Source organism: Coenobita brevimanus, chromosome 57 (assembly GCF_032717465.1).
Source record: "Coenobita brevimanus isolate Jiangsu-jjx chromosome 57, ASM3271746v2, whole genome shotgun sequence".
Classification (NCBI taxonomy): domain Eukaryota; kingdom Metazoa; phylum Arthropoda; class Malacostraca; order Decapoda; family Coenobitidae; genus Coenobita; species Coenobita brevimanus.
In genome coordinates, this window is record NC_137010.1 from 27,724,500 (window position 1) to 27,747,311 (window position 22,812).

General features: G+C 41.9%; 1 protein-coding gene across 1 annotated transcript in view; it reads right to left on the bottom strand.

Moving 5' to 3' along the window:
- Nucleotides 1-22,812, bottom strand: part of ClC-b (chloride channel protein 7) — a 93,910-nt gene that overhangs the window by 33,889 nt on the left and 37,209 nt on the right. The window contains exons 11-12 of the mRNA XM_080274053.1: nt 15,654-15,792; nt 5,282-5,375 (exon numbers count right to left, since the gene is read on the bottom strand). Of these exons, the coding sequence (XP_080130179.1) occupies nt 5,282-5,375; nt 15,654-15,792 (233 nt within the window). The remainder of the gene's footprint in view (nt 1-5,281; nt 5,376-15,653; nt 15,793-22,812) is intronic.

Genomic DNA, 22,812 nt, shown 5'->3' on the forward strand with positions numbered 1-22,812 from the left:
ATGCATCAAAAACTCAGTTCTTACACCTTTCAACCCATCAAAATCTTTGGATATTATTAAACAAAATTTTTTGTTTAATAATATCCAGCTCAATCCTGTATCATCCTTGAACATGCTTGAGGTTTCATTCACTCGGGATTTATCTTGGAAAGATCATGTTACATCCCTTAAAAAATCTGCTTCCAAGAGATTAGGTATGCTAAGCCAACTCCGTACCTTCTTTACCACTGCACAGTTGTTGCCTTTATACACGGGTTTTATTCGCCCGTGTAGAGTATAACTCTCATGTGTGGAAAGGCTCCCCACACACAGCTTTTCTCAACTAGGTGGAGTCAAAGGCTTTTCCTCTTATAAACTCTATTCCTCTTATTAAGTCCCTTCAACTTCTGTCTCTTCGCTGTACGGTTACATATTTCTCTCTCTTCTATCGCTACTTCAATGATCACTGCTCCTCTGAAATATCTGCTTGCACCTCTCCACCTCTTCAGCAGGTGCGTAGCAACCATCTAACAACAAATTCTCATTTCTTTTCTGTCCAACTCTCTAAAGTATGAGTTAACCATTACTCCCAGTCCTTCATTTATGCAACGGGTCAAATCTGGAACTGTCTCCCTCTGTCTGTATTTCCTATGAACTCGAGTCTTCCAAACGCAGTGTGTCCAGGCATCTCGAAATGAACGGATCTTGAATTTGGCTCTCTGTTGTATTGTTTTTGTTTTTTCTCAGAAGGAACAGTTTGCGGGGTCTGGCCTTCTTTCTTGCATTAAAAAAAAAAAGTTAACCATGATCTTACATTAACATTTTTTAATTATATCATCATCATAAATCCAATGCCGATTTCCACCTATGGATCCAAAATAATTCCAGGGTGGGGGTGCCCATCATCCACCCACTTAGTGTAGTGATACTATGACATCAGGGTAGCTCTACACTGAAAGGCAATCCAATGATTTCCTGTAAACCAGGAAAGCATTTACAACGCTGGATGGTAGCCTTATAACCAACCAACACGTGTTCCCTATGTGGCAACAAGTGGGTTGGTGGAGAGTTAGTATCCCTCGCCGGAAAACAACTAGCTATGAATACGAACAAGAAGCCTCGGACCACGACTGACCAAAAGATGATGACTAAGGACTGAACATACGGATAGCGACATGGAATGTAAGGGGTGCAAATGATGAGGTGAATGACAGAGAGAGATTGTTCCGGTGTTTCAGGGTGAGAAAGTGGATGTATGTGGATTAACTGAAACTAAAGTAAACGAAAAGGTGAGAATGTGAGAGAATGGGAGTATAGATGGAGTATATGTGTGAGAATAGGTGAGAATGAGAGGGCAAAAGACGGAGTGCATAATGCTGTGAGTAACAAATGGAAGGAGAATGTAAGAGTGTATGGATCAGTTGGCTCAAGGATTGTGTCGGTAAGATTGAAAGTTGAATTACAAATGTCGGCGATTGTGTGCGTGTACATGTCAACACAAGATCGTGCAAGCAAAATGAAAGAGTTCTGGACAAATGTGGAAGCGCCCATGGAAAAATGTGAAAGGAATGAGAGTTTTTTTGATTGGCAATATGAATGGTAAAGTAGGGAATGTGAAGGTGGATGAAGTAGTTGGAGAGTGGCGTGTGCCCGCTGAGATAGATGAGAATAGCAGTGCGTTAATGGACATTTGTGCCAGAAGGGGCTTGATGATAGCCAATACCATCTTCAGGCACAAAATTATCCATAGGTATACATGGTGAGTGATGAGAAGGGTGGGTGTTGAACTGAATGAATGGAAGACAATGATTCATTATGTGTACGTGGATGAAAAGATGAGAAAGTGTGTAATGGATGCAAGAGTACATAGAGGCTGGGGGAGTGGATTTTCTGACCACCACTTGGTGGTGGTGAGAATCAAGGTCCAAGTGAAATGGAGAAATAGAAGAAGGGAAGGATAGGAGGAAGTAGTACATGCAAGGAGGGTGGAAAGGTTACACGAGGATGAAAAAAGGGCAGAAAATATGAGAGAAGAGGAAGGGCGATTGGGTAAATATGGACTGGAGCAGATGAGCAATGTGGAAGGTGTGTGCAGGATATTCACAGAAGAAATATGTGCAGCATGTGAGGTGGTGTGTGGGGTGAAGAGAAGACAAAAAGGGGTGCAAGGAACAGAATGGTGGAATGAAGAGGTGAGACAGATTGTGGCACAAAAGAAGAAAGCATACAATGAATGGATGGGAAACAGGCATGGAAGAAGCTAAGAGACCGAAGAGAGAGTTATAAGTTGAATGGAAGAGAGAGGTGAAAAGATTAGTAGGGGAGAGGAAGAAGAGTGTGGATGAGGAATTCGGAAGGAATTTTAGTGTAAAGTCAAGGGAATGTAAGAAAATGTTCTGGAAAGAGGTAAAGAGAGTTAGACAGGGTGGCAGTGAAATTAGTCGGGGAGTGAAAGACAAAAATGGTAGATTACTAGTTGAGAAGGGAGAAAAAGTGAGCAGATGGAGGGAACACTTTAGGGAATTGTTGAACATGGAGAATGAAAGTAATGTGAGTGTAAGTGGTTGGTGAATGGCTGGGAGAAGGAGGGATGTGACAAGAGAGGAAGAAATCAGTAGGGCAGAAGTTGTGGAAGCAATGAAGAAAGTTAAAATGGAGAATGCCCCAGGAATTGAGTGTGTGTGGTGAAATGCTTAAGCATAGGGGAGAGATAGTAGTAGCATGGATGTCTAAGAAATTGGCCTAAGAGGAAGGCAGAGTCATGAAGGATTGGAAGTCAGGTATAATTATTCCCTTGTACAAAGGAAAAGGGTAAAAAGAAGTGTGTGGTAATCATAGGGGCATTTGTCTTCTTAGTGTAATATGAAAAGTATATGGTAGGATACATACTGACAGAGTTAGGAAAATAACGGAGGAACTACTTGGAGAAGAACAGAGGGATTTTAGGAAGGGAAGAGGTTGTGTAGATCTCATATTCATTCTTAGGTCTTTAGTGGAAAAGTTTCTAAAAAAGCGAAAGAAGTTGTATGCAGCCTTCATGGATTTGGGGAAAGCATATGACAGGGTGGATAGGCAAGGACTGTGGAAAGTATTAAGAATATATGGAGCAGATGGGATGTTGCTGAATGCTGTGAAGAGTATGTAGGAGGGCGCTAAGACTGCAGTGCGTGTGGATAGTGAACTGAGTGAATTTTCTACACGCATGTTTGACTGAAACAGCGATGTGCCATGTCTCCATGGTTGTTCAATCTGTATACAGATAGGGTTATAAAAGAGATACAAGGTAGGGCAGTGGATGTTGAAGCGGCCCTAAAGAGAGAGAGCAGAGTTTGGAAACTCTCTGTACTGTTGTTTGCAGATGATACTGTATTGTTAAATGAAGAAGAAGAGTAACTGTTAGGCTTGGTGGATGGATTTGGGAGAGTGTGTAAGAAACGGAATCTAAAGGTGAATGTAGGGAATTGTAAAGTTATGGTCTTTGTGAGAAGTGAAGTCACTGAATGTACAGTGAGGTTGGATGAAGAGGAAATGGAAAACGTGAGTGCATTTAAGTACCTGAGTAGTGTGATGAGTAAGGATGGAAGTTTAGAGGGTGAAGTGTTCAAAGGGGTGCAACAAGGAAGAAAGGTTGCTGGTTCCTTGAAAGCAGTGATAAGAAACAGAGAGGTGAGCATGGAAGTGAAAAAGTTACTACATGACAGTATTGTGATACCAGCTCTAATGTATGGAAGTGAAGCTTGGACCTTGTTGGTGGGGTGGAAGTCAAGAGTGAGAGCAATGGAAATGAGTTATTTGAAAGGAGCCTGTGGAGTCATATGGAGAGACAGACTTACAAATGAGAATGTGAAGGAGCGCTGTGGAGTGGATGTGGATGTGATTGGAAGCATTACAAAAAACACACTGAGGTGGTTTGGCCATGTGTAGAGGATGGAGAGTGAGAGACTGATGAGAAGAGTGTATATGAATAAAGTGGATGGGGGAGAGGGAGGGGGAGGACAAGGATGAGATGGAGGGATGGAGTGGTGAGGCATATGAGAGAGGCGGTGTAAGCTGGAACGAGGGCAGTGAAATGGTGGGGGACAGTGCGACATGGAGGCGATTTGTTTGTGGCCACCCCTTATGGGATTAAGATGTCTGGCAATAGATAGACAGATAGACAGAGACAAAAACAGACATATGATGTTGCTGGAGAGTCTCTTGAGTATGTGGAAGAGTCTTGTTATTTTGGAGACATTATGTGCTGGAGGTGGGGCTGGCTAGGGTAAGGAGTGACTGGAGAAGTACAGGGACTTGTTGCCTCTCCTGACACTGAGAGGGCTCCCCCTCCATGTTAAGGGGTTCTTGTATGCAGCATGTGTTAGGAGTGTAATGTTGTACAGTAGTGAGACCTGGGCAGTAAAGGAATAAGATATTCAAAGGCTCAAATGTACAGAGGTGATGATGGTTAGATGGATATGTAGTGTATCCTTGAATGAGGGGGCTGGAAAGGTTAGGTCTGCGATTGAGGATTCAGAGGAAGGATGGTACTTGACTACGTTAGTGCTGTGATGAGGAAGGGCAGACTGAAATGGTTTGGGGATGGTGAGAGGATGAAAGATGACAATTGGGTAGGGAAGATGTGTGGTGTGAATGGCAAGGGTAGGGTTTGAGGGGCAAACCAAAAAAGACTTATGATGAAGACACAGAGTGTGACTTCAGGGATAAGGGACTGAACAGAGAGGCTGCCAGAGATTAAGCAGTGTGGAGAGTGACCAACAGCTGACGAAGGCTAATGCATGCCAGCATATTAAAAAGAGAGAGAGAGAGAGAGAGAGAGATTTAAATCTTGGAGTCAATACAACTGGAATACTACTTTAAATAATTTATCTAACTATTGGCCAAAGCTGCATCCTATGAGGATAGCTTTATCAAAAAAAAAAAAAAAAAAAAAAAAAACCTCCAGGCATTTATTTATATTCAGAAATGATTTTCCCTCCAGCAACATAACACCCTTCCTTGTATACTTTCCTATCCTATCTCTCCACCTTAGCTTACTCTTCCACTTTTTTACAACTACCTCAAACACACACACACACATGCTCTTCAGTTGCTCCATAACATCAAACTATCACAAAGTTTTTCTCTTTGCTTCAAACTAAATTATGCAAGCAAGAAGTGCAATATACTGCAAATTAAAAAAGAAACTCCAGGAACATAGCATATACTGTACATATTTGTATTCTAACTGGAAAGAGTTAAGACAAGTAAGTTAAGCCAAGGGAGAAAGATAATGAGAGACAATGGTGAAACATCATACACCCACCAGGAGGATCATGGAAAAAGGATCGGACACTCTTTTCTGGCGTCTGGAACCAAATGGATGCAGCGGCACTCTCCTTCCCCGGTTCACAAAACATCTGATGATACCAAATACTGATAAGGGGTTATGGAAGATATTTTGGATAATCAAACATATGCTTCGGGGTGAAGACTTATAAAAAAATAAAAATAAAAAAAAAATAAAATAAATAAAAGTCCAACAACATTACCCATGAGTAAAAGATTAAAATCAAGCACAAAATACAATATAGTATTGATACAGTACAGGCCATCCCTGTTATAACAATGAGATGCATTTGGGAAAACCCATCGTCGTGCCGAGGTATCATTAACCCCTCAACCGCGGGCTTGTTTTGCTTTTTCTTGTGGCTCCTGTGGGCATATTCGCGCTCTGACAGACTCTTTAAAAATATTTGCCAAAAATCAGTTATTAGTCCTAGAATATTAAAATCACATATGCTTATGGCACATACCTTCAGCTTTCTCCTGGGGTGTTTGCTGAGCCTTTGTCAAGTACCGTAGGACTTGTGGAGACCTCTGAAGTAGGGTAACGAAGTCTCCACTTTACACTTCCCGACAACCCGTAATATGATTACCACAGCCTGATATTATCACTAGAAACACTATTCTATGATTCTCAAATAGTTTGGAATATATCTATCTATCTATCTATCTATTGCAAGATGCCTCAATCCCGTTTGGGGTGGCCACAAACAAATCGCCTCCAAGTCGCCCTGTTCCCCGCCATTTCACTGCCCTGCTCCCAACTCACACCCCCCTCTCTCATATACCTCTCCACCCCATCTCTCCATCTCATCCTCGGCCTCCCCCTCCCTTTTTCCCCCTCCACCTCACTCACATACACTCTCTTCGTCAGTCTTTCACCCTCCATCCTCTCCACATGGAATCCATACTAAAAAAAAAAAAAAAAAAACTGTAAAAGCAATGAAAACTACGAGGGCGTATGACCTTCCCACTTGACATCGTTCGCCGCTGGTATTCTGTTATTTATTATTCATAAAAACACTCACAGTTTTTATTTCTATTACTATACAACACTTATATATATCTGCAGTCTTTATCCATACGTTTCCTTCAGTAGTAGTGGTTTATTGTCACTGTAGGGATTCACTTTCTCTTTCAGTAAAATACGTAGCATTCACTTTCTCGTCCTGTATACTAGCACTGAGAGTGAATGTCACTTTCACCTTCACCCTCATAACTCATAGTATTCATACATGCTAGAGTGAAACTTTCACTTTCATTACTCCTAGTACAGTATATATACAGGTACTGGTATTCTTATAATACTACTCATTTACACTTCTATTTACGTTCTCTATTTTATTTACATTATTTACATTTCTATTTTATTTACACTGTGTTATGCACTGTCACTTGAAGTAACTTATAAAACTATTTTCCACTGTTCACTTATATTTACATTCATTGCTTTCACTTGCTGTTTACACATTATTTACAATTACACTTGCACTGTTTTACTCACCAGAAAGATCGTAGTCACTCTGTATCAATTGTCAGCCCTTTACCTCTTTCCACATGAGGTTTAGTAGGGGGTAGAGGTCACAGGGCCCTTAGTATGGGGCTAAAAAGCGGCGGAAGTTACCAGAAGCGAACCCGACGTACTTTCACCTTGAAGGACGACAGTAAACTGATAGTGGTGGGCCGGGGTGGCCTACCTAGGGAGAATACATTACTGCCAATATCAACCTCTTGAGAGCTGCTAATATATAGCTATGAAATGACTGGCAGGAAATCTAGACAATACATTATAAATTAGGTAGTTCCAGGTGAATGTAAATATCACTTAGACTTCTCCCTTCCCTCCTTATATATATTTTTATTATGAAAATAGATTATACGACATATTTCAAGGGGGAAATAAACAGCGAAAATTAGCGAACAAGTGCACGTGAGGTGTTGTCAGGTGATAATTAGCCAATTCCAGGTGTATGGCACTATCACCTTATTTCTTTTGGGTATATATTATTTGGTATAAGAATAGGGCATAGGGCTTATTTCAATGGATGAAATCAGTGGAAAATTCCAGGGAAGATTTACTTAACGTAGAATAAAGTGTGGTGGCCTGCAATAATTAGGTAGTTCCAGGTGAATGTAAATATCACTTAGGCTTCTCCTTTCCTTTCTTATATATATTCTTATTACGAGAATAGATTATACTGCATATTTCAAGGGGAAATAAACAGCGAAAATTAGCGAACGAGTGCATGTGAGTGTTGTCAGGTGATAATTAGCCAATTCCAGGTGTATGGCACTCTCACTTACCTTATTTCTTTTGGGTATATATTATTTGGTATAAGAATAGGGCATAGGGCTTATTTCAATGGATGAAATCAGTGGAAAATTCCAGGGAAGATTTACTTAGCGTAGCACAGCCGGGCAGGCGAGAGGATAGGGTATTGGAGGGGAGGTAGGGAGGGCAGTCAAGAACAGGGAGAAATGGCTAAATTGTCAACAATGGATGGGAGTACAGATGAGACTAGGAGTGCTGACTAGTGTTGGACACTGGCAGTACTGATAGATGATACAAGCCACCACTTGAAAGCCCGGGCAAATTCAAAATAACTCAGAATTGCAAAAGTGACGCCCCGCGGTATGATCCCTTGCTCCCAAGCGTCACAAAAGTGACGCCCCACGGTTAAGGGGTTAAATGGGGACATTATAACAGGAAGTACAGTACACCTCTCACCCTTATTTGACGGGGATGCGTTCCATTAAAAGTGGTTGAATGATGAATGTGTCGAATAACAAACTGACTTTTCGCGTGAGATTTTTAAGAAATGGGGGGGTTCGGTTCCAGACCACATTCATCATTCAAAAAATATTCAATAAAGATGGAAAAAATACAAGTAAATATGTATGAAAATGACAGGAATTTAAGCTGTTTTCTTATATACCTACATTCTCAAGAAAAATTATTTCAGTACTACATATTACAGAAAGCCACCTGAATGTTTTCGAAACTGTGTATACTGCAGATCCTGCAGACTGGACATGACGTCACCACACCAAACAAACTCAAATGTATACAATTTAAAATCATAAATAGCACTGGAAGCCTAACTGGAAGTGCTGAAACCTCCAACTGGGGGGCTTCACCCCAGGACCCCCCAATGATTATAAACTACCTAACCTAGTGCAAATTAAGAAGTGCATTATGTAAAACTGGTGCCAAAACTGTATCGTGCGTTAAGAGTGTTCGTTAATCGTTGGTGCAATCGTCACCTGACATGCGATGGCAAAACACTCTCTCAGGTTGGTGAACACATGACTGCACTTGATAGGTGTAATAGTAGGGGTCTTAGGAGCCTTGATGGTGCTGATATATTCCACAAGGCCAAATTGAAATGTTGACGAATGAAGAGGCAACCGATCACCAGGGCAGAGCATAGGAGAGAGGCGGGGATAACCATGTCATACAACAAAAAGGGGTATCAATTTATAAATGTCGAAACAATGAACTGTCGAATAACAATCAGTCGAAAAACAAGGGCTTCGTATACAGGGATGCATTTGGGAGCCTTGGGATTCCCCCCCCCCAACCAAGTTCAAAACCCATCCAAGTGAGTCCAAAAACAAGTTTCTAGCTCACCTAAACCCCCAAATAGCTTTAAAACACGCTAAACTAAGCTTAAAAATCAGTTTATAACTCACCTAAACCCAAAATGAATCTGAATATCATCAAAAATAAGTCCAGAAAAAATCAAACTTAGTAAACTGTACCCAAAAATGACAGTGTTCACCCCACTTATGACTAAAACACATTGATCAAAGTCTAAAAAGAGTTTATAAATCAACCTAAACACAAAATTTAACACTAAACTCTCATCAAAATCTGTTAAAAAAAACACAGAACCCATCAGATAACTGGGGACCAGCCATCGACAGGCAGGGAAAGGTATCAGTTTTTTCACATCGCTAAGGCGGGGTATCATATAGCGATGGATCATATAGAGGGGTAGACCTGTACATGTAGAACATTATCTATCTATCTATTGCCAGATGCCATAATCCCTTAAGGGGTGGCCATTTGACTTTGAGTTATTGGTTTTACGGGGAGGGGCACTAACCCTCCACCAATTCACTAGTTGACACGTAGGGAGCACGTATGGGTTGGTTCTATGGTTACCACCCAGCGTTGTAAATGGTTTCTTGGCTTACAGGAAACCATTTGGCTTGTCACTCAATGTAAAGTCACCGGCAAAGGAAAGAAGAAAATAAGAAGTGGTAGGAAAGATGGGAGATATAGGAAGAGAGGAGGGCAGGCACAGAAAAAGAATGATAAAGGATAAGAAGTAAGCAGCACTACATCAAGTGAGTGGATGATGTCGCCACCACCTACCACCAGAACATTATTACAGTACATAATATAAACATAATCATACTGTACTCCCCTAGTGTTGGCATCAATGGAGGGTAGATACACACATGTCCTCACTATACACTGGTCAGAGCACTAGTGCATGGAGCACTGAAGGGTCACAAGGTTAGTCACAGCACTAAGGGTTAGCCACTTTGTGGGTCACAAATGCAAAGCACAAATACGTCCTCATTACTGTAAATTGTGTCCACGGGAGAGACTGAGAGAGAGATGGATGGCTTGGCATGTAGGGTGGGCTGCTCCCACAATGCACTGCGATTGGCTGGCAAGTTGTGGGGTCTGCCCGTGTGTCGACTGGGTCCTGTGTCTGAGTCGGATGAAATCCCTCAACACCGGAAAGTGCATGGTGCTGCTGACTGCTTTCCATTTTCTGAGCTGGATATTGCCAAATTTCATCGGATACTGTTTAATATAAATGAGCAAAAAGCGCCGGATATTGCTTTGGGCCGGATATTGTGAGATTTCTGTATACATGAGATTTACTTACATATACTCTCTATAGTGCCACTTCATTAAATGAACTGCATCACCACATAACATCAGTTGGTATACAAACACAGGGGAAAGGAAAATAATACTGGTTATACTGCTTTGAATAAAAGATAAATTTGTGCCTAGTTGAGGTTATTCGTCTCAACGGAGGGTATCGTAATACATAGAATATCTATATGCAGTATCACACACTTCAGTGCTTCACTCAGTAACTGACCATTCAGAAATATGGTACCTGTCCAATCAGCCTTGCCTGTAATGTTTATTAAGTACAGCATTATCTGCAGCATTGTTGTTGTTGTTGTTGTTGCTGGGTAACTCTGATCTGTCTGGTCAAACAGACCCATTAACCACAGGCAAGCAAATGCCCCTGCAGGGCCAACCTGTGCAGCAAACCATTCTTCTCTTGCAGTAAAGAGCACCTCACCACAGCACAGCACAGGGAAGAGTGCGGACATGTGGTTTCCAGACAGACACCACACTAACATCTCTCCACCCAGTTAACAGGGGCATCATAGCAGGCTCCATATACCCCCATGATTTGGTTATATAATTGCCACTAAGTGTTGCAAATGGTTTCCTAAAAATACTTTTTGAATACACATTACCTTCTAATCATCAACCTTTTTAACACTTGCATACACTGAGACAATTAATACAGAGTTAACCACTTTTTTTTTCTTTGGTTCCAAATACCTAATTATGATATACTGTGCTTTACAGCATGTTTACAGAATTGTACCTCAAATTCTCCAAGTGAGAAAATATAATGTCACATACAATGATGGGGACAGTCTGCAAAGCACGCCCAAATTACAGTAATACCCCATTTATCCATCATAGTTTAGCCAAAGCTCTGTCAGATAATGCATTTTTTTTTTTTTACATGCCGCTCTACCTCCAAACCCTCAACTGGGGGTACAGCCCCTATAAAAGCTTATACAGGTCCCCCTCATTATCAATGGGGTTACATTCCTATGATAGCTGTCAATACCAATTTTCCTATAGTCTATCCATCCATCATCCAATCCTATGTTGCCCCATGAGGTGCCTGGGACTAGGCAAGTTGGTTCTGACATTTAAGATGAGAGTGACCAACTTCACTCGTCCCTGAGTGGCATTACGTGAGCAATAAACTCCAACCACCCCTCGGAAATAAACCTACACAGGCTCAGTCCAAATGGAGTACCTTAATTACGCACTAAATCACCAGGCACCATAATATGGTTATATGATTACCACCTAGTGTAGTAAATGGTTTCCTGGTGTACAGGAAACCATCTGGCTTGTCACTCAGTGTAGAGTCACCCATAAGCAGAAGGAAGAGGAAAGAGTGAAGGAAAGAAAGACAGAAGAGTGAGTGTTTTTATAAATTCATTACCTAATTCTTACACAACCACTCATATGTTATATTAAGATTATTTTAATTATTAAAAAGGCATTTCCTTTATATAAACTCAACCACAGGCCTGTACTCATCCACATTAAATGCTTCTTCAGTTTCAAGCATTAAAAGTACAGTACCGCTATTTATTAAAAGCGAGAATGAGATGTGTTGATGGAAATAAGTAGAGCCTAAAGCAGGTGACTGGCTCCATAAGATATGCAACACAAAGGAGATGGGCTTGTGCTGCCTACATGCATATTAATGGAAATATTTTATCAGGAAGGACTGTGAAGAAAATCATATACAAGGGTCTGTTTAGAAAGCATCCAACATTAAGCTCGAAAAAAAATAAATAGCTAACCTGTTAAGCTAGGACACTAATCTCTCTCAAAACAGGCCCCTTCTGACGTGACACACATAACCCAGCATTAATTCCCCTACTTGAAACATTTTTCAAAGTTGAGTTTCGGTAACTCCTAGAGGCGCTTTGTCACATTCCTCATGATCTATTCTCGTCTCAAACCAGGAACCCTTCAGCAGAGTTTTCAGCTTAGGGAATAACCAAAAGTCACACGGAGCCATGTCTGGTAAGTAGGAAGCCTGCCGGACTTACGGGATGCTTTGCTTGGCCAAAAATTCCTGAATCAGTTGAGATGAATGGGCAGGGACATTGTCATGGTGCAGCTTCCAACTTGTGTGCTTTCCAAAGGTCTGGTCTCTTCCGCCAAACTGTGTCATGAAGACAATGGATAACATTGAGGTAGTAATATCTGTCAACAGTCTGACCTTCTGGTGTGTATTTGTGATGCACAACACCATGGTAGAAAAAAAAAAAAAAAAGTCAACATGCAAGTGCACTTTACCTTGCTGTCGACCTGTCGTGCTTTTTTTGGCTGAGGCAACCTAGTATGCTATTACTAGGATGACTGTGCTTTGGTTTCTGGGTTGTACCCATACTCCCAAGTCTCACCTCCAGTGATCACAGACTTCAGAAAGCCTGGATTGCGATTTGCACATTCCAACACGTCTTGGCCAATGATCATCCAAGAGATGAACTCAAGACGAATGCGACGAAGCTCCTGAAGGAGATACCGAAAACCGACTTTCAAAAATATTTCAAGCAGTGGAAAGGTCTAGTCTCTTCCTACATGTGTGAAGTCAGAAGGGGGCTACTTTGAGGGGGATTAGTGTCCTCACTCAACTGGTCAGCTTTTTATTTTTTTAGGGCCTAAGGTCAGATACTCTCTGAACAGACCTTGTATTACCATAATGAAGAGTTAACTTCTTCACTACAACGATCTATCTATCTATCTATCTATAGCCCAACGCCCTAATCCCGCAAAGGGTGGCCGCAGACAAAACGCCTCCAAGTCGCTCTGTCACCTACCATTTGACTACCCTCCCCCCAACTCACCCCCCCCCTCCCTCATATACCTCTCAACTCCATCCCTCCACCTCATCCTCGGTCTACCTCTCCCTCTCCCTCCTTCCACCTCACCTACATACACCCTCTTAGTCAGTCTTTCATTCTCCATTCTCTTCACATGTCCAAACCACCTCAGTGTATTTCTCCTAATCTTCTCAACCACATCCACATCCACCCCACAGCGTTCCTTCACTTCTTCATTCGTCAACCTGTCCCTCCACGTCACTCAACATGCTCCTCTCAAGTAACTCATTTCCACTGCTCTCACTCTTGACTTGTTCCCCTCTTGCAAGGTCCATGCCTCGCTTCCATACGTCAGGGTAGGGATCACAATACTATCATGCAGTGACTTCTTAACTTCCATACTCACCTCTCTATTTCTCATCACTGCTTTCAGTGTACCAACAACCTTCCTTCCCTGCTGTACCCTTTCACGCACTTCATCCCCCAAAGTTCCATCCTTACTCATCACACTACCCAAGTACTTGAATGCACTCACATTCTCCATATCCTCACCATCCAATCTCACTGCACACTCTGTGACTTCATTCCTCTCAACACCATAACTTTACTTTTGTTTACATTAACTTTCAGATTCCTCCTCCTACACACTGTCCCAAATTCATTCACCAAACCTTGCAGCTCCCATTCATCTTCACTCAACAGTACTGTATCATCAGCAAACAGCAACACTGGAAGCTTCCAAATCTCACCCTCATTCATTAGAGCCACCCCCACATCCACTGCCCTACCTTGCACCTCCTTTACAACCCCATCCATGTATATATTAAACAGCCATGGAGACATCACACAACCCTGTTTCAGTCCCACATTGAGATCAAAGAACTCACTCAGCTCACCATCCACTCGCACTGTAACCCTAGCTCCCTTGTACATACTCTTCACAGCACTCAACAATTTTCCCTCCACTCCATATATTCTTAATACCTTCCACATACCTTGCCTATCTATTCTGTCATAAGCTTTCTCCAAGTCCATGAAGGCAGCATACACTTTCCTTCCCTTCTCTAGATACTTCTCCACTAAACATCTTAGAACAAATATCTGATCTACACACCCTTTTCCCTTCCTAAATCCCCCTTGTTCTTCTCCAACTAGCTCCTCTGTCATATGCCTAACCCTATCAATGAGTATTCTACCATATATTTTACCAGTCACACTAAGTAGGCAAATATGTCTATGGTTACCACATACTTCTCTCTCTCGTTTTCCTTTGTATAAAGGAACAATTATATCTGATTTCCAGTCCTCTGGAACCCTTCCCTCTTCCCAAGCCAATCTACACAACTTCCATATCCACTCCACAACAATCTCACTCCCATACCTAAGCATTTCACCACACACTCCATCAATTCCTGGGGCCTTTCCCAACTTAATCTTCTTCATCGCTTCCATTACTTCCGCCGTACTGATCTCTTCCTCCCTCTTCTCATCTCTTCTTCTCCCAGCCATTCCACAACCACTTATACTCGCACTGCTCTCACTCTCCACATTCAACAAATCCTCAAAGTGCTCCTTCCATCTCCTCAGTTTCTCTTTCTTCTCCACCAACAATCTATTATTCCTATCTTTCACTCCCCTACTATTTCCCCTTTCACACTGCCTTACATTCTTTACCTCCTTCCAAAACAATTTCTTACTCTCCCTCCATTTCACACTCAGATTCCTCCCAAACTCCTCATCCACTTTCTTTTTACTCTCCTTCACCAGTCTCTTAACCTCCCTTCTCCTGCTCACATATACCTCTCTCTTCTCTCTCTCATCTTCTCCCCTACCTCTACTCGCTAACCATTCACTATATGCCTTCTTCTTTTCTTCCACAGCTAGTTTCACCTCATCATTCCACCATGCTGTCCCTTGCACACCCTTGCATCTCCTCCTCACTCCACAAACCGCCTCACACGCTGCGCCTATCTCTTCCGTGAATATCTTACATACGTCTTCTACCCCTTCCATCTGCTCTAGCTCATACCTTCCCAGTCTTTCTTCCACTATGCTCTTATACTCAGTAATTTTTTCACTATCTTGCAATTTCTCCACTCTTCTCACAGGAGTTGCTTCCTCCTGTCTTCCCCTTCGTCTCCTCAACCACTTTCTTTGCAGCTCTACCTTGGCCATCACTAAGTGATGGTCCGAGACTCCATTCCCCCACCCTCTCCACACTCTTGCATCCAACACTTGTCTTCTCATTCGCTCTTCCACACACACGTAGTCTATCATTGCTTTTCGTTCAACAAGTTCACCATCCATCCTCCTCATTACTCTCCATGTATACCGGTGGATCATCTTATGCCGAAAGTAGGTGTTGGCTATTGCCAACCCCTTACAAGCACAGATGTCCACCAAAGCACTTCCATTCCCATCTTCGTCAGCTGGCACACCCTACTGACGATGCCTTTTATATTTAATTCCTGCTAGTGCCACTTGAACATATTCAGCTTAGAAAGAGTTCCTTAGAAGTGAAAGGGTTACGGAAAACCACATGTAACTACAAAAAAATAAAATAAATAAATAAAATCTGAGTAACATTATCTGGAGATAACAAGAATAAAGGTAAGAACGATGCCATTGTCATGAGGTTAGCACTATTCAGCACCCTAACTGACCTGTATGGGGTAGGTGGCAATGTCAGGGTTAATCTCACGGCAGTCATCTAAGCAGTACATCATGAGGAAGGCCACACATGCAGTCACAAATGCCACAACTGCAGCCTCAAGGATTTTCTGCCAAGGACGGTTGATGTACCTGGTGGTGGTGGTGTAGAAAAGGCAAGGAAGGGTTGCATTATTACTATTATTACCATCCTTATTGATGTCTAGCATTATTTCCATCATCATCATCATCATCATCATCACCATCATCATTATCATTATCACCAGTGCCTTATTGATATCAATTTCATTATTATTATCCTCATCAGCATGTTGTTACTGCTGTGGCCACAGTTCATTGGACATGAACCTGGTGGGCTGCATGCATAAGATGACCTTCTACAATCTACCATCTTCCTTTCAAGGGATAAGGAAGGGAACTAAGGGATGTTTGTATAAACAGACAGCAGAACCTCCTGGTCATACTGGTGCTCCATGTGAATGGGGATGTGGTTGAGAAAATTAGGAGAAATACACTGAGATGGTCTGGACATGCGGAGAGAATGGAGAATGAGAGACTGACTAAAAGGGTGTATGTAGGTGTGGTGGAGGGAGGGAGAGGGAGGGGAAGACCGAGGATGAGGTGGAGGGATGGAGTTGAGTGGTGTATAAGGGAGGAGGGAGTGAGTTGGGGGGTGGGCGGTCAAATGGTGAGTGACAGAGAGACTTGGAGGCATTTTGTCTGCAGCCACACTTTGTGGGATTAGGGCTTCGGGCTATAGATAGATAGATAGATAGATGTGAATGCATCCCTCTCAAGCACCACCCTCATTATCAAAACCATTATTAGTAATCCCTGAATGTATCTTGATACTTTCTGCAACATATATTTACGCTGCTTTATAGATGAGACTCTCAGTGTTTGATCTGCAAGATAATTTATTTCACATTTCAAATTTTTAGCTTTCTGAGCTTTGTATTAGAAAAACACTATGTCCACTAAGCAACTTCAAAACTTCAAGTATGTGCTATGAGTGTAGACTTTTTAATCTCTCTGACACAGTAGTTGAGGATATTCACTCTTAGGAAAATGGAGAAGCATGCCAGCCCCTAAAGATGTTAAAATTAACATTATTACTGTTGTCAGCTAGCTTATAATAATTATCAAAATGAACCTCTCTCATCACTATTGCCTTCAAATCATTATGAACATCATTATCATTATCATAAGTATAATTATCACATTATTACAAGCATCATTATCAATATCAACATCAGAAATCATAATTATCACCATCATCACTATGGTTATTGGTTCTATCAGCTGCAGCATTATTCATAGTTCAGTAGTATAATCATTACATCAATATCCATCCATCATCCAATCCTATGTTGCCCCATAAGGAGCATAGAAGCCCGGGGCTGGGCAAGTTGGTCCTGACATTTAAGAAGAGAGTGACCAGCCTCACTCATCTCTGAGTGGCATTACATTAGCAATAAACCCAAACCACCCCTTGGATATAAACTTTCAATGGCTCAATCCGATTGTAGCACCTTAATTACCCACTAAACCACCAGATGCCATAATTTGGTTATATGGTTACCACCCAGCAGAATAAATTGGTCCTGGTGTAGAGGAAACCATTTGGCTTGTCACTCAGTGTACAGTCACCCATAGGCAAAACAAAGATGAAAGAATGAAGGAAAAAAGCCAGAAGAGGGAGTGTAAAGTCACCCGTAGGCAGAAGGATGAGGAAAGAATAAAGGAAAAAAAGACAGAAGAGGATGGAAGGAAAGAGGGATGAAGGAGAGGAAAGGGCAGACACCTGTGAGTGGCACTACATCAAATGAGTGGATGGTTAGTGCTCCCACCTACATTAATATCACTACTACTATTACAGCAGAAACTATATACGGTACAGTAACGTACAGCAACACTCTATTCAAAGCCATTTACATAAGAGTTCCTAAATAAAACGCATTTTTTCAAGAGTGAGTGAGAGAGTGTGTGGTTGTGCATGCGGGTATGTGGGTGTGGGTGTGAGCATGCATGCAAGTTTACAGGGGCATCAGGATTTTGTATGGGGAGGAAAAGACTCTTAGACTGCCATACTGACATGTGCTATCCAAAGAAGGGTCATCAAAAAAGCAAAGGCACCCACCACAGCAGGAACAGCTCAATGGATGGTAAGGAGAGAAAGCTGCAGGCTCACCCAAACTGTGACCTACCTAAGTTCACCAGGCCCAAGAAAATCCCCGAACCACCCATTACCTGCCCAAAATGCCACCCCCTGGATGGCTCCTATTGAGACTCAGTCCAGTAGTCATGACCAGACTCTACTTCCAGCACAGATCTGACTAGCCTGACCCTCTGAAGCAGGACAGGAAAGAGATACTTTCACGTGATGGCACCAATATACCAAGGAAACTTTGGTACTGTATCAAGTTTTACAAACATCCTTCAATCCCTTCCGATCCCCTGAAAGTTGGATACCAGGCTGCAGGTGAAGGACACTTGAGCCTGATATCCACAAGGTTCACATCCAAATGAGCTTGGAACCCCAATACCAACAAGATTTTGCGGAGGAACTCTACGAGAACACTTTGAAAACTCTGCCACCACATGAACTACAGTGGAGTCTCCTAAATCACATGATCCTAAACAGCGAATTCATAATATGTGGCAACATCATGCAACAATTTACATCAGCAACTCGTGGAAACTAAATGAAATTCTTGAGTCCAGCCTCTAAAGTGACATCTTTTTTAATGCCTCATATAATACACGCCACCATTACCTCAAGACCACACGTTTAGCCAGGAATAAACCAATCACAGTCAAGCATGACAATTACTTAACTAATCACAGTCAAGCATAGCATTTACTATGAGACAATCATTGCACTTCCCTCCCACACCAAGCAAGAAAGACGCATGTGCTATGCCCCGGCGACAAGCTCGGTGCATTGTTTCCTCTCTGTTGTTGGCGTGTGGTTCGAGTATGGTCTGTTACGAGATGATTTTTTTTTCCCCCATGCTTCCTCTGCCTGCCCAGTGTTAACATGGCTGATCATAACCCTCCTATGCCTACAACTTCTTCAAGGAAGGGGAGGATGAAGCCAATGTTAACTTAAACCTCAGAGTTAGATGTAATAAGGGCCGAGGGTAGTGAGAAGAAAGCCAAAGTTTCACACCATTATGGGCTCAACAAGGTAATTCTTTTCTAAGCAGGTGCAGAAATTCCACCTACATTATAACAAATTCACTGTCTCAAGTTAATCAATTATGGTATATATGCAACAGATAGGTAACTGCTGAACTGTGACTGCAAGAACTGAATGGCAAAAAACAAAATTCAGGTGGTCCCTATTTTATGAACAGTCAACCACCGAATCTTCAACTTTACGAATGTAGAAACCATACTTCGAAATATGAATTTTGATCTTTTCCTGGGCTAGCAATATGTGGTATGATGCAATGACAGCAAGCCGAGACCCAGTCTGCCTGGGTAGTCATTAGTGTAAACAATCGATGCTCTGATGCTCTACAGTGTTCTGTGTTGCCACTGTCGTTTGGGGGTACCCCCCTGTGTCTAAGTTGTGTTTTGTGCATCCATCATGTCTATGAAATGCCCATCTGTCTCTCCTGCTACTGGTGAGAAGAAGGGGAAGGCAATTATTCCTGAGATGAAACTTACTTGCCTAACATGAAGGTGGCGGCCTGATGGTTCAGGGACAGAGTTTTTGAGTTTTATGAGTTACAGAAGTGATGACGGTACAGTATACTGTTTTTATTATAAATGTAAAACATGGCATCAAATGGTTGGTGATAACAGAAAAAATATAATACTGAAATGCGAATCAGGCGATGGACAATAACTTTCACTTCATTATTTAACATTAGGCTAGATACAAGACATCAGCATTTATTTAACTGTCTGATAACTGTAAGTGTACAATCAATATACTGTACATTAAAATTATATAAACAGCCTACACGTTACATGTATATAAACATAAGTTTGAGATTCTCAAGATTCCGACAGAGAACTGCCTTGATGGGGACTTGTCCCGGGCTGGTACCTCCTAGTTTGCCTGCTAGTGTAAGCGACCTACTGTACAGTGCTCTGTGGTGACAGCCTTTTTTTTTGGATACCCCCCCCCCCCATATATCTACATTGTGTTTTGTGCATCCATCATGTCTATGAAATGCCCATCTGTCTTTCCTGCTACTGGTAAGAAAACAAAGTGGAAGGCAATTACTCTTGAGATGAAACAATATAACTACCGAGCATGAAGGCGGCCATCACACGTGAACTTGGACTTTTGCAAATGACGATCTCACTACAGCATTCAATAAATAGCATGAGATATTCAACACTTTATTATAAAACAGGTTTTGTGTTAATGACTCTGTACAGCTGTAGGATAACGTAAGTGTTCTAAGCACATTAAAGGTAGGCTAGGGTAAGCTATGATGTTCGGTTGGTTAGGTGTAATAAATGCATTTTTTACTTACTAAATGCATTTTTGACATGAAAAAATCAACTTACGAGCAGTTTCTCGGAACTCGACCCATTAAGTAGGAAAGGGCCTTTACAGGCATACCCCAATACCCAACACATCGATAACTGACTGCCCGCTAAACTGAACAGAAGAAATTGGGGATCATTCCTACAATCCAAATGGCCATCGACTTACTAGTCCAAACACTCTGCTGTTCCCTAGGTATGAAATGAGCACGTCCAAAAGCAGATGTGGTGGTGCATGAGGCCCTCCCAGTCTTCACTCCATCCTCTCTCTTCTCCCCCCATGTCCCTCCTTTATCCCCTGCCACATTCAACACTGCCAAGCATGTCTCCGTCCCTGTACCCCTGCCCTTCCCCACCCCTGGTTGTCTCTCTCCCCATTCCCCCATCCTCCCCCACCCCTGCTTGTCTCCCGTGTGTGTGTGTGTGTGTGTGTGTGTGTGTGTGTGTGTGTGTGTGTGTGTGTGTGTGTGTGTGTGTGTGTGTGTTTACCTAATTTACCTAACTGTGACATACAGGAAATGAGCTATGCTCGTGGGGTCCCGTCTCTGTTTCTCAGGAAGTCAAATTTTGCTTTAAACCCGTTTAAGTTTTTAGACTGGACGATCTCTTTGTCCAGGCTATTCCATAGGTCTATGCATCCATGAGGAAAACTATATTTCTTGATATCCTTCAAGCAGCTTGGCTTCTTCAGTTTCATTCCGTGTCCTCTTGTTACTCTCTTATCCCATACAAACAGATCTTCTCCGTCCATTTTATCTACTCCCATCCCCTCTTGTTACTCTCTTATCCCATAAAAACAGATCTTTTCTGTCAATTTTATCTACTCCCATCATGGTCCTGAACACTGCAATCATGCTGCCTCTCTCTCTCTCCTTTCCTCTAAGGAAGGCAAATCCAGCTCTTCCAGCCTCTCTGTACGACATCTGCCAGACTGGGGACCATTTTGGTTGCTGTTCTTTGTATTCTTTGTGTGGGGACCACACTACCGCTGCATATTCTAACCTGGGCGGATCATGGTCATTATCAGTTTTTTCATCATCTCCTCATCCATGTAGTGAAATGCTACTCTCATGTTTGTTAAAGTTTATATGTCTCTCTAACTGTCTTGTTAATGTGTTTTTCAGGTGACACACTGCCCTGGACCAGCACTCCCAAATCTTGCTCTTCTCTCGCTTTTGTGATTGATTTGTTACCCATCAAATAATTCAGTGATGGCCTTTTGGTACTTTTACCCATTTCCAATATTTTACATTTTTTGGCATTGCATTTCATTTCCCACATCCAGCTCCAATCATGTATCTTATCCAGATCCTCCTGCAGCATTTTATAGTCCTCCTAACCTCTACCTTCCTCAGGACCTTTGCACCATCAGCAAACAAACTTGCATAACTGTTCACTCCAGCTACCATATCATTTACATAAATCAGGAATATTACTGGTGCCAACACCGAGCCCTCTGGGACTCCACTTGTTACTTCCCTCCATCCAGACATTCTGTCCTTTATTACTGTCCTCATTTGTCTGTCTCTCAAAAGGTCTCTCATCCATTCCAGAAGGTTTCCCTTCAGTCCTCCTATATGCTCTAATTTCCACATTAGTCACTTATGGGTTACTTTGTCGAAGGCCTTCTCCTAATCTAAATACACACAATCCACCCAACCGTCTCTCTCCTGTAGCACGTCAATCGCTCTTGAGTAAATGCTCAACAAGTTGGAAACACATGACCTTCCACTTCTGAGTCCAAACTGACTTTCAGCCAAAATATTCATCTCTTCCAGATATTTTATCCATCTGTCTTTCAGGATTCTCTCACACAATTTTGCAACCATGCTGGTTAGAGACACTGGTCTATAATTCTGGGGTTCTTCCTTGTTTCCTCCTTTATAAACTGGTACCACATTTGCCCTCTTCCATTCCCGAGGCACTTTCCCCTCTTCCAGGGAACACACACTTAAACCGTGAATCTTATCCGTCAGTTGTTCTCTGCATTCCTTCAGTACCCAATTAGAGATTCTATCTGGTCCTGGGGCTTTCCTTATATCTTGAGTTTCCAGTAATTTATACACTTCCTGCACTTCCACTTTTATATCTTTTATCATTACATTTCTAGTCACTTCCTCCCCCTCCACAAAATCCCTTTCATTAGTGAAAACCAATTGGAAACATTTGTTCATTATTTCAGCTTGAATTGCTGCATCTTTATAACCTCTCCTTCTACTTTCAGTCTGGTGATTCCTTCCTTTTGTTTCAATTTTCCACTGACAAACCTATAAAACAATTTGGGTTCTTCCTTACATTTGTCAATTATACCTTTTTCAAAGTTCCTCTCTACATATTCTTGAATATTCATTTCTAGTTCTTTTATATTCTTCCTTTGTTCTGTTATTACCTCTCTTTCTCCAGCTGTTCCATGCCATGTCCTTCTCTTTTACTGCTATTATACACCGTCTATTAAACCACTCCTTTTTTCCTGTTTTCTTCCCCCTTACTCTTGGCACATATTTTTCCACTCCCGAATTATAGAAGTCTAGAAAGATATCCCACTTCCCACTTCCCCTGTATCTGTCATGTTTCTCTGAATTTGCTCCAATCCGCATTTTCGAAAAATGTTCTCAATTGTATAATGTTTGCTTTCCCAAAGTT